The 12,765-nt window shown below is 36.5% G+C and overlaps 1 protein-coding gene across 2 annotated transcripts in view; it reads right to left on the bottom strand.

Moving 5' to 3' along the window:
* The window catches only part of LOC145296869 (threonylcarbamoyladenosine tRNA methylthiotransferase-like), an 88,280-nt gene that overhangs the window by 39,209 nt on the left and 36,306 nt on the right, over positions 1-12,765 (bottom strand). For both annotated transcript variants that reach the window (XM_080143004.1, XM_080143003.1), the window contains exon 8: positions 3,174-3,340. In XM_080143004.1, coding sequence (XP_079999130.1) covers positions 3,174-3,340 — 167 coding nt within the window. The remainder of the gene's footprint in view (positions 1-3,173; positions 3,341-12,765) is intronic.

The following is a 12,765-nucleotide window of genomic DNA, read 5'->3' as shown; positions in this document are numbered from 1 at the left end:
AATTCCAGTTACGATACCATTTTCACTGTTTTAAGCTGCCTATGCACATTTCTTGTGGGCAGCCTGTGATTGGTTAATTTGTATGGGCCAAGCTAATTACTCGGCGCCTTTTTTGTAAACGTCCATTTTTTCTGTCTACGAAAAATCTCCCGGCGAAAGAGACTCACAATTCCTTATGGAGCCGCAACAATTTTGTCATGTTTACTCCACCTAAATGTTTGGTGAAAAAGGACTTGAAATCTCTACAAGCAGAAACACTGTTATATTGTGCTGAATATATCCCAATTAGAGGAAGGCATCATTTAAACACTTTACGAAGTTTTCTCAATTCATGTGGGGTCCACAAGGGACTCAATTTATACCTAATTAAAGGCACCAGAACTCTTGCCGAGAACACCATGAATTATCATAGACCTTTTCGAAGGAAAACCACGCTACCACTCCAACAAAAGGGGGTTAACTACTCGCTCCCAATTTGAGAGGCAAAACTGACCCTCCATTTTGCAAGGACTGTATCCTGGCCAATAACCTTTCTTTGATGTTATAACTGAATAAAATTTCAGTTTAAAGGTATGGTTTTGCAATTGCAAGCAGTATTGAGTTTGTGAGATTCATTAGGCAGCCTGTGATTGGTTAATTTGTATGGGCCAAGATAATTACTTGGCGCCTTTTTTGAAAACATTCATTTGTTTTTCAGTCTACAAAAACCCAGGCAAGAGCAAGACTCACCAAAAGTCGGCTCCGAGAAGAATGCCTTATTGAGAATCGAGCCACAACAATTTCTTTGTTTATATCACCTAAATGTTTGAAAAAGGACTTGAAATCTCTACAAGCAGAGACACCTTTATTTTGCGCCGAAGATATCCCAATTATAGAATGGCATTATTTGAACATTTTCATCATGTTTATATCACCTAAATGTTTGAACTTTTCTCAATTCAATTAGGGTCCCAAGGGACTCGATTTATGCCTAATTAAAGGCACCAGAACTCTTGCCGAGAACACCATGAATTATCACGGACCTTTTTGAAGGGCAGGCAGACGTGGGAAGGTCACACATAAGGGATACATGTGCTTTTGAATGATAATGTAACAGAACTGAGGTCAGGAGGTCGGGAAGTTTAGACTCGGGAGTTAAAGCTTGGTCACGGGAGTGAACAGATGACCAGGAAGCGAGGCTGGGTAGAACAAATATGTAGACAAGAAAAGCAGACTCTTTGTGAAGACCATTTGAGACAAGTGAAATAAATTTATATTTTAAAAATATAAAGTGTTGTTTTGTGGTTTCATAAAAGAAGGAAGAACAGATGTCTCAATTGGATGGTGCTGGTCATTTCATGGTTGGTCACGGAGCTCAGCAGGAAGATAGAAGAAATCTTAAAGAAAGAAAGGTATGAAGCATATATTATTCTTCTTATAAAAGATGATACCTTCATGTAATATGAACTGTAATATATACCCGTGTGATAACTCTCTGATACCACATGACTCAGTTTATACGTAGATATCATATTCCCTTGCTAAACAAACATACATTGGTTTATACGTTTATATCTAATCCCGTCATAAGAACAAAATAATATCCCACTTCACTATGTAAAATGACTGTTTTGATGTCTCCACACCTCTCAATGTAACATATATAACTGTTTTCTATAATATCAATCCCACCTCGTTATATAACATAAACTCATTATCTAAACACAAAGAAATAATTATATGCTAGATCCAAAATTATGTGGGAATAAAAGGAAATGAAAAAGCTCACTTAGCAGCCAAATCAGCTCTAAACCTGAACCCTGATACAATTAACATCTCATATATCGACTTTTATATATATAAATCTCACCTGCCTGTTTAAAATGTATGTTTGTATGTCTGCCTAAAACGTTCGACAGAGGCAACAGATTTGCACAAGATCGGTATCGTTTTGAAGCTCAAACTTTAAGACGACAAATATCGAAAAATCGGATAAAAACATTAATTCCTTTACACTCAACTGGGCACTTTTCTACAGGTAGGGGGGGGGGCTTTTTTCACTGATATTTTTCGAAAGTCATCCCCTCTTTTTCGATCGACTAGCCTTAATTTAAACCTATGTCACTTCTGGTTTGGCGATGGGTGCAACAGTAAAAAAATGTCACTTTTTTATGTTCTTTTCCTTCTTCGCGGTACGGGTTCGAACCTGCCTGCCTACTACCACCTTTTTTTTTTTTTTTTTTTTTTGCTTAACACATACTTCCAAACACCCGGGCAACGCCGGGCACTAAGGCTAGTTAGGAATAATATCAGCCAACTATTTTATGCAAAATGGCATCAATATTGGAATAACAACACAAAAAACAAACTATATCAAATCAAACCCATTCTGAGAGAATGGAGATCAATTCCTCGAAAATCAAGAAAGGAACATGATGTTATATCTTGAATACATATTGGCCACACTAATCTTATGCCCTCTTTCATACTTAAAAAAATAATGTGTTACAACTTGTTACTGTCAAACATTTTCGTGGAATGTAGAACCCTCGCTACCAAAATCGACCAACCTACAATCTGTCTACAAGATATCAGAAATTGCTCTGGCACAGATTTGTTGAAAGGCAGAGCATGACAAGCAGAACAACAACAATCGTCATTCTTTATTTGGACACCGAGAAGTGCTGTGGTGATTACCATCCTGCAAGAGCTTTGCCACTGCCACAGGCCTCGGATAAATAACACCAGCATTCTTATGCCTGTGTTAGTGGAATGAGTCTGTCAAAAACAACAACAAAAACGAGGCTTTTCCAGCGCTGAAAGAAGACCTCCCAGCAGACTGAGCCCCCAGTGGGTAACACTCAACAGGGCCCGAGTAAAGGTTGCCAAAATACGGAACAACCTGCACAGGATGCTCGGTGTCCCTGCAGTGTCGACATGCAGACTCTTACACACATCCTTAAAGACTGCCCCGTAAGTGAGGCATGCTCTGATGTGGACATGAGAGACGCCTCGGACACTGATGGACCTCGCGATGAAGTGAAATGTGATGATGATGTTAATGATGATAAAAAATGAAACTTGGTCGGAAGAAAGGATTGCATATTTTATTTGAGAGGTGATAGAGTAAGACTATAACAAAAAATATGCAAATTTTCAATATGAAAAAAAAAGAAAAAAAGTTCAATACAAACCTCTAAATGTTCAAGGATGTAAGGTGGGTTGGTCATCCCTAATCGCATCATGGCACCTTTTGGAATCACATCGACCAGTCTCCAGAGAAGTTCAGGAAGCGTCACACCAATGTCACGGCCATAAGCACCTAAATCCTCCGAAGTCAACCAAATTTCAACAACGCCCTCTGAAAGATCAATGAAAAAATCAAAAAGGTACATATTTAGAATAACACTTAAATAAGAAAAAAACTCTTTATTATGTATGTACTCATCACGGATCAAAGATGTCATATTCCAAAAATCACGTAAGTTGATCAAGTAGTTTTTTTTTTTAAATTCAGAAAATCAAATTGTATGAGTTTTAGTGATTAAGAAGCTGCGCGTGCGTGGTCTGTCTCTGGTGCTGCATGTGAGATGACACCACAAGAAATAGTGAAGGAATGATGACTATGAGAAGTGTGAAGGGCCAACGTTGCCTTCACATTTTTGCCAAGTTTCAGAAAAATCTAATGGATGGATCAAAAGTTATGGGGGAAAACATATAATTTTTAGCAATTTTGAGCTCTTTTAATCCCCTGGGGACGCAACGGAAATTTTTGCAAAAAAATTTTTTATACTGTGCACATCTATTTAATGAAATACAATTTGTGGCAAAATTTCAAGAAAAACTAATGGATGGTTAGCTGGCAATCGTCCGAACTAATGGATGGATGCATGGACGCCACTGAAAACATAGGTCCCTCTCCGATAAATCGGGGGACCAATAATAAAATAAATCTCGATAGTCAAATGAAGTTGCCGGCCTTTGTATTTTAACACATTTGAAAACAATATGGCTGCTCCGAGCCCTCTGCTTGCTTTCTCATAAAATTTGATTTTCTTATTTAAAAAACTACTTGATCAATTTATGTGAGTTTTGGAATGTGACATCTTTGTTCTGTGATGAGTATGTACATAAAAGATTTGCTTGCATTTTTCATATTTTCGTTTTTTAAAACAAGTGCAATCTATATATATAAAAGCGAAAATGTATGTATGTATGTTTGTGTGTCTGCTAAAAACTTTCGACAGACAACAAAAATTCACAAACTCGGTTTCATATTGAAGCTCCATCCTTCGCTCAAAAAATATAAAAAAATTGGTCAAAAACGTTCAGTTTTTCACCCCGAAATCGACAATTTTCGACGGGGGGGGGGGGGGGGTCAATAAAAACGGCCCTCTTGACCGGTTCTACGCATGCATCAGATGACGTCATGGCCTGATTTACTTTAAATAGTTGAAAAACTGAAGAAATTTCGTGTACATCGCGTTAGGTCAGTTGATTAGCACGTTGGTTCATTATCTAAACGTTTTGGGTTCGAATCGTGGTGTGAGATGTCTTTTTTTTTTTTTTCTCGATTTTTTAAATTTAAATATTGAACCAGTGTTATTTAAGCCATTTTTCATGTAACGTTCGTTTTTCTGTTGTTTTTTTTTACTTCGCTTATCCACCCCCCGACCACACACCCGGGTACCCACCGATTTTTTAAATTTTAATATCAAAACAGGCTTATTTAAGCCATTTTGCACGTGTTCGTTTTTTCTGTTTTCATCGTTCGTTTGCCTTACGTTATTTTTTTTGTGTTTTTTTTCTCAATGTTTTGATTACCCCCCCACCTCCCGCTTAATTAAAACGTTTTCTTTTTTTCCTTCGCTTATATCAAACAAACCTGGACGTCGTCGTCGTCGTAACGCTCGACGACTTCCGGGCGCGCACCTGTCAATTTGGTTCAGTAACTCATTCTGGCTGGCCAATTTTATTTTCAAACTTTGCCTCAGGGCTTCGGTTTCGATCCTACACCCCCCCCCCCGGTTTCTTTTTTATTTAACACCCCACACACCTCCAAACACCCGGGCAACGCCGGGTACCCCTGCTAGTTCTACATAAGACCCAAAAAATATGTTGCAGATTGTGCAAATATTGGCAAACACTTGATAATTCAAAATTTTTTTTTTTTTTTGTTTTTTATTTTAGAATTTAAATATTTTAGAATGTTCCTGAAACAGTAAAATATTAACCAGAAGCTCACAGTATAAAAGCTGGAGTCCCTCAGGGGTCCATCCTGGGCCCAACTCTTTTCCTGATCTACATTAATGATCTTCCAAATCACATCCTTACATCATTCGTAGACATTTTTGCTGACGACACTACCATCTATGGTAGCACATCTAAGACAGTAAACGACCAAGTTCTCTCTGATTCTCTCTCCTCTGATCTTGATCACGTTGTACAATGGGGAAAGGAGTGGCTGGTTACTTTTAATGCATCTAAAATCAAGCTTCTATCTTTACATCATTAACGTTCTGATCCCCATCTGGCATCAATTAAAATGAATGGCTCTCGTCTTGGGGAGGCCTCAAGTTTTGACAGGCTTCTGGGCTTGACCTTTACTCCTGATCTTAAATGGAATACGTACATCAAATCTGTTGCCAAGGCCGCTGGAAAAATGGTCGGATCCTTCTATCGATCCAGTAGATATCTCACTGCTGATGCAATTCTCTATCTATATAAGAGCCAGATACGTCCAAAGATGGAATACTGTTGCCACATATGGGCAGGAGTTGCTAGAAAAGACTTGTCCTGCCTTGATAGGGTTCAAAATAGACTTCGTGGCCTGGTGGGAGATGTCCTTTTCTCTTCGCTGCAACCTCTATCTCACAGAAGAGATGTTGCGAGTTTGTCTCTACTTTATCGTTATTTTCATGGAAAGTGTTCGACTGAGCTTCAATCTATGGTCCCCCCTCGCCAAACTTTCACAAGAAACACTAGACTAGCTGAAAACACTATCAATAATTTTCCCCACACTTTATCTGTACCTAAACCTAAACATAGATTCCATGATCAAAGCTTCTTTCTTAGAACTGCACGCCTGTGGAATTGTCTTCCGTTTTCCTGCTTTCCAGCTGTCTATAAATATGGTTGTCTTCAAGTCCAACGTGAACAAGTTTCTGATGAGCCGTTCCACTTAAGTTAACAAATTTACCGAACTTCAATTACTATCGATTACTATATTGTCCTTTTGACTACTGTACACTCTTTAACCTTTATCCTTGAGTGGCCTATCGGCCTTGGTAAGTGGTGACGCCTATGTAAAAAAAAAAAAAAAAAACAAGTGGGAAGTAGGTTGGTTGTTTTTGTTTTACGGCATATCAACCCTTTTCACGTTATTTTCAAGTCGGTTTCTATTTAACCCATAGTTGAGACCCTAACAGGTACTACCCCTCCGGGTCAGAGTGGACCTGGGAGCAATGGCAATTAAAGGGTGGCTCCACACTCCCCAAAGCCCGCAAGCTGGGGCCTCACCACTGAATATAGTTTAAGGTCATATCCAGGACCAAGTGGGAAGTAACTGTGGCTAAGTGGTTAACAGCACAGACTGACAACCTGGGTGTGCCATGTTTGAAACGAGTTTGTTCCACTGAAATACTTTCACCAACAGATGTTGACAACATTCACGGGGGTCTGTCCCCTAATTACCAGAATTTAAGAATTCTAACTAGAGCGATATCAGGGAAACCATCTCATTCATACGAAATGAATGAACTACCTCCTTTGGGGAGTATACAGTACTTGTACAGTTTAATCAAGACATTAAAAAATGAAAATATCGAAAAAAAGGTTATATTGTACGTATCCGTTTTGGACTGAAGATCTCAAAAAAAAAAAAAAAAAAATTTCACTTAATTTGATGGAGTATTTTTTTTTTTACAGTGGAAAAACATGTTTTTATGACAGCACGTTGAAGGAAGATATCTTTGGATTTTTTTAACACACCAGGGGAAGATAACTCAGCTTAAAGCGCCGACACTCCCTCCCCTTCTTTAATACTAGCTTTTCTTCCTAAAAATCAAACCTTTTGCTCGGTATCATAACAAATTGTTTTTTCGCTGTAAAAAAACAAAAAAAACAAAACAAAACTACTTGATGAAATTAAGTGAAATTTTTTTTTCAGAGAACTTTATTCCATAACTCTGTTCCGTCTGCTTGCTTCCCACCTGACCACAACCTGGATGTCTTCAAGTCCAACGTAAACAAATTCCTGATGAACCGCCCCCCCCTTTAAGTAGACATTTTTATTAAACCCCCACACTAACGTACTGTACATGCAATAACCTTTATCCCTGAGTGGTTTCCGAGCCTTGATAAGTGGCGATCACATTGTTAAAAAACAAAAGAAAGATACGTATATAAACTTGTTTTAATATTTTCATTTTTTAATGTCTTGATTAAACTGTACAAGTACTGAGTATTCTAGCATATTGTCATTATACCATTGTCCCAAGCATTATCACCTGCTTTGAGATTGACAGTGCATTCTATGAATAATTTGAAAAACCATTTCATCATGTGTGTTAAAACACCTTGCATTGATTATGCAATTGTTATTATCACATGTAATTGGACAGTGACTTGTTTTACTAGCTTATCTATAAGAATTCTTGAATCTATTCAACTAAGTGAACATTTTTTTAATCTATTCAACTAATTGAACATTTTTAGATTATTTTTTAAGTTTTATTATTATTATTAGCGGAGGGGCGCGCGGTTTTGCCCGGTCATAAAATATGTTTAAATATATTTAAATTTGTCCAGATTTCATATATATTTTTATAGAGTTGTGATTTCAAAAGTAAAACAAGTGAACCATGCATGGTCCCCCGTGAGTGCACAGTGAACAAGGCATAAAAAAATAATTAAGTTCAGCATTTGCCTCCCCCACCCCTCCCATTTAGTTCCAAAAGTCTTCAGGGGACATCAAATCCTGGTGAAAATGAACAAATGGTGCAGTTTTAAGCCTTAACATATGTAAATTTGAGTTCTGCACCATGCAAAAAAGAAATGACTAAGTCCATCATTTGCCCCACAAATCCCCATTTATCCTCAAAAGTCCCCGAGACCTTAACATATTTAAATTTGAGTTCAGCACCATGCAAAACTGCTAAATAGACATACACAGAAAAGTTTGGACAAATATAGTAAAATAGTGTAGTGTTTTTATTAACCCCAAAAAGAACCCCTGGGGCACACCCAAGAGTTATCGCAAAGTACAGACATGCAAAATTATATAGAAATCAGTTAGTTACAACTTGTCAGAAATTTTTAAAAAAGCTAAGGCATCAATTTTTTTAATAAGCACAAAAGTATCAATTTTAGCCATTTTAACCCGAAAGGCACCCCTAGGGGGGCAACCGGAATTTTCCTCGGAAAATCCGTTCTGTTACTTTTTTACTCATATCATGTTTAATGTTTGTGCAAAATTTAAAAAAATTTCAAGGTGGAGTTATTGAGAAAAGTGCGGACAGACAAACAGACAAGGGTGAATTTACAGATCCACCCTCCTTTTTTCGGGGGACCAAAAAAATAGTTGCCATCAGCTAGAATCGAAACTGAAAGCCAAACTGTAGCATTCAAAGCTGGTGACGTTACCACTGTAACAACGTGACACGCATGTGAACTGATTAAAAATAAACTAAGATGAACGTACAAAATATATAATTTTTTTTTTTTTTTAATTTTGACCCATTTTTGACCCCTTAAAAACTATTTTAACCGGCTAATCCATAAAAGAACCGTCCATAAAAAATCCAATAATTTGATGCCCCTAGCATCGCTCTGTGGCTTTAAGTTTCGGAAGAGATAGAGTTTGAAAATATGGAGACAGACAGACAGACGTAGTGTCTTTTATATATTACTAGCGGGGAGGCGCCCGACTTTGCCCGGGTGTAAAATACACTTAAATATGATATTTTAATTTGTCCAGATTTTGTATATTTATATAATTATAAAACTCAAATGACCTTGTAACGAGTGATGTAACCCACTTTCTGGTTTACGACATCCGGTTGCGCATACGCGCATAAACATTACCCCATAACAACATAAACAAATAAACACAAATCGCTTCTTTTGCAGATTTTGATCTGCGCACTGAAATATTAACGTTATTATTTCGAAATTATTCTTTAACATGGAAAGAGTGGGGGTGTTTTGCAACTATTCTTATTTACAAATATACTGTCGCTATTTTCTTACAACTAAACAACTTTAACCCGTTGACAAACATAAGAACAATTGTAGTAAAGCCAATACTACTACTACTACTCTCTATCCGTCCCTTTTCCTTCCTTCCTTCTTTTTTTATTTTTTGTTTACATTTCTAGATACAAAATAGTTGTGTGAGAACGGTGAATTTGTTGACACATTTACTAATCTCTTTCAATATTAGTTTTATTTTATTTATTTAGGTTTTATTTTTTTGATTCAGGTTTTATTAATTTTATTTTTTTTTAGATTTTAAGTTTCTATAACTTGGTTGAAGGATTCCAATATGGGTTTTTCATTCTTATATTTCTCATCGGTAGGTTCATGTGCGTTTTGCTGCAAAATGACTTTCGTCTGCATTCAATTCGTAGGAAAATCATGTTTAATTTTCGATTTCTGAGCGATTATTCGGAAAAATAGGTAACTTTACACAATAGGGAGCATTTTTTTTTTTCATGTTTGAGTGATCCGTCCGTGATTTTTCATTTTAATATACTTTCATAGAAATGTTCCTGTTATGTTAAAAAAAAAACTATTTTCTTTACGTCACAAGTGTCACACTCATACATGAATTTCATAGCTAATATAACATACTGGCCCAACGGGTCACGGGTAGTCTAGTATTGTTATAGAGTCGTGATTCAAAAAAAAAAAAAAAGTATTTAGATGCCATCAGCTAGAATTGAAACTGAACCTGTAACATTCAAAGCTGGTGACGTTGCTACTGTACCGACATGACACACACATGAACTGATTAAAAATTTAAAAATAAACTAAGATGAATACACATAATGATTTCTTCAATTTTGAGCCACTTTTGACCCCTAATAATTCTAACTAGAAAGATATCAGAGAAAACATCTGATTCGTATAAAATGAATTAATAAACATTATGTGTGTGTGGGGGGGGGGTTAGTATATGTTTATTATTATACCATTGTTCCAAGCATTATCTCCTCTTTTGGGATTAACAGTGCAGTATATATTTGTTTGTCATGAAACCATTGTACCATACATCAACCATATCATGTTGAATAGAAATGTCTGTTTTTCAATCTAATTTTATTTACACACTTTCACTTAGGGATGTTGGCAACCTTCACATGATTCCTTCTGATGCATTTCTAGAAAATAATTCTAACTAGAAAAATATTAGGGAAACCATCCAATTCATCCGAAATGAATGAATAAACTAACTGTAACGGTAGTGTAGTATATGTTCATTTATCATTATATACTCTTGTCCCAAGCATTATCTCCTCCTTTGGTATTGACAGTGCAGTATATGTTTGTTTGTCATGAAACCATTGCCCCATAGACTAACCATATCATGTTGAATAGAAATGTCTATTTTCCATCTTGTAATATTTTATTTACGCACTTTCACTTTGGGATGTTGGCAACCTTCACATGGTCCCTTCTGTAAGTACTTGATGTATTTTTAGAAAAGAATTCTAACTAGAAAGATATCTGTGAAACGAATGCCAACAATACTGATTCCTTCAAAATGAATTCATGATGCTTAACAACAACAACAACAACAGGGAGGTGACGGTGGCTAAGTGGCTAATGATATGGATAGATAACCTGAGTGTATTAAGTTCAAATCCAGTTCGTTCCACAGAATCACTTTCACTTGCAGATGTTGGCAACCTTCATGTGGTCGTTCCTGTAAGTACCCAATGTCGTTCTAGAAAATAATTCTAACTAGATAGATATCAGGGAAATCAATGCTAACAATAAAATCAGATTTTATGTGAAATGAATGAATTAACAAAGTTTCACACTTTACAAATAAAAATGATTCTGTGACAAATCCTCTGTAAAATGTTTTTGACTCCTAATGGGGGTATGAGACGAATGGATTCGCCAATCATTTTTATAACCAACGGCTGTGCTAAACAACCAATGAAAACGTCCCAAAATTATTTTAAAATTTTGGATGCAATCAGTTTGCCGTTTACTACGTCACGAACCGCATTTAATTCTTGGCTGCCATCTTGGTTACTGATCTGAACTACGACGCCATCTTGGTTACTGATCTGAACTATGCCACCATCTTTGTTCAACACAATATCTCAGAACTTAAGAGGTTAACTACACCACGGACCGCATTTGATTCTTGGTTGCCATCTTGGTTACTGATCTGAACTACGCAGCCATCTTTGTTCAACACAATGTCTCAAAACTTAACATCCTCTATTTATCATTACTTATCTTATAAAATTTGAAGGAACCTCCATCAACTTTGAGCTATCATCTTGCACTTGGAAGGAGCCAGAAAAGTAAAAACTCCTGATTCTATTTACAAAGTGACTTCTGATAGTTTATAAAATTTCAAGAAAATTAAGATTTGGCAAAGCAGAAAGATGTGTAAAAATAAGTCTTGAAAAAAAAAAAAAAAATAAAAATGGCTAGACTTTGGAATTCCCTTCCTGCTACCCGCTTTCCAAACTGTACTGATATGCAGAAGTTCAAATACAACGTAAACTAACATCTTAATCTTTTATATGCATGGTCCCAAATAGTAGCCCTTTACGTCCAAGTGGTGATATGCCTTGTTTTGGGTGAAAGTGAGTAGAAAAAAAAAAATTACATTTCACATTTTTAGTTGTTCGAAGTACCATTTTAATCTACTGTCCAAAATAATGCAATGGATAAAAGTACACACAAGTTACAAAGAGTGTTCAATAAGTAATGCACCTGTCTCACTTCCAGTTGTCTGATGTAGCTGAAATTTTGCATATGCAATGATTTATATCTCTATAAGTTATGTGGCAAATTACAGCTCTGAACTAATTGTGGTTTCTGATTTACAGGTGTTTGAACAGAGTCAAGTGTGAAATGGAGCCTGTTGAGTGTTGCGCAGTGATCCGGTTTTTGTATTTGAAAACAATACCACAGGAAACTTTTGATGAAATTAAAGAAAAATATAGTAATGATGCTCCATCATATGAGCTTGTGAAATGTTGCCAGATTATTTCCCAGGCAAGAATGTGTCAAGTGCTCGGGGATGAATTCGGAGATTTGCCAAGAAGATGCGTCAAAGTTTTTCAAAAGACTGATTACTAAGGCTATGACAACAGCATATTCTTTTTATTGTTTTGACTCTCGAGTCTGTATCCGTTGTTATCTTATATGCTTTTTTATAGAGTGATGTGGTTCTCGGTTGATTAACTGTGTCAGATATATACTAGAGAATCAAACAATGAAAAGAATATGCTGTTGTCATAGCCCTGCTGATTACACAAGATTAAACCTAGGTCTATCACTATGATCTAGAGACCAAAGCCTAGTCAATGCTCACCATTTCCAAAGAAAGCAAGGGTGCAGTTCTACATTGCCAACGTCATGCTCATTGTCTTCTGGAATCAGAACAGAATAGTGATGACAAATCTTTTGGTAAAGGATACCACAATTACAGGAACCTATTATAATTCATGTTTAAGGAAATTAAGAAAAGCTATCAAAATTAAGAAGCAAGACAAGGCAAGTCTCTCACTTCTTGACGGGGTTCAAAAGAGAGTC

Source organism: Euprymna scolopes, chromosome 17 (genome assembly GCF_053919585.1).
Source record: "Euprymna scolopes isolate OS-2025 chromosome 17, ASM5391958v1, whole genome shotgun sequence".
Lineage (NCBI taxonomy): Eukaryota > Metazoa > Mollusca > Cephalopoda > Sepiida > Sepiolidae > Euprymna > Euprymna scolopes.
The sequence above is the reverse complement of the archived record's forward strand: the minus strand, read 5'-3'. Positions and strand labels throughout refer to the sequence as shown.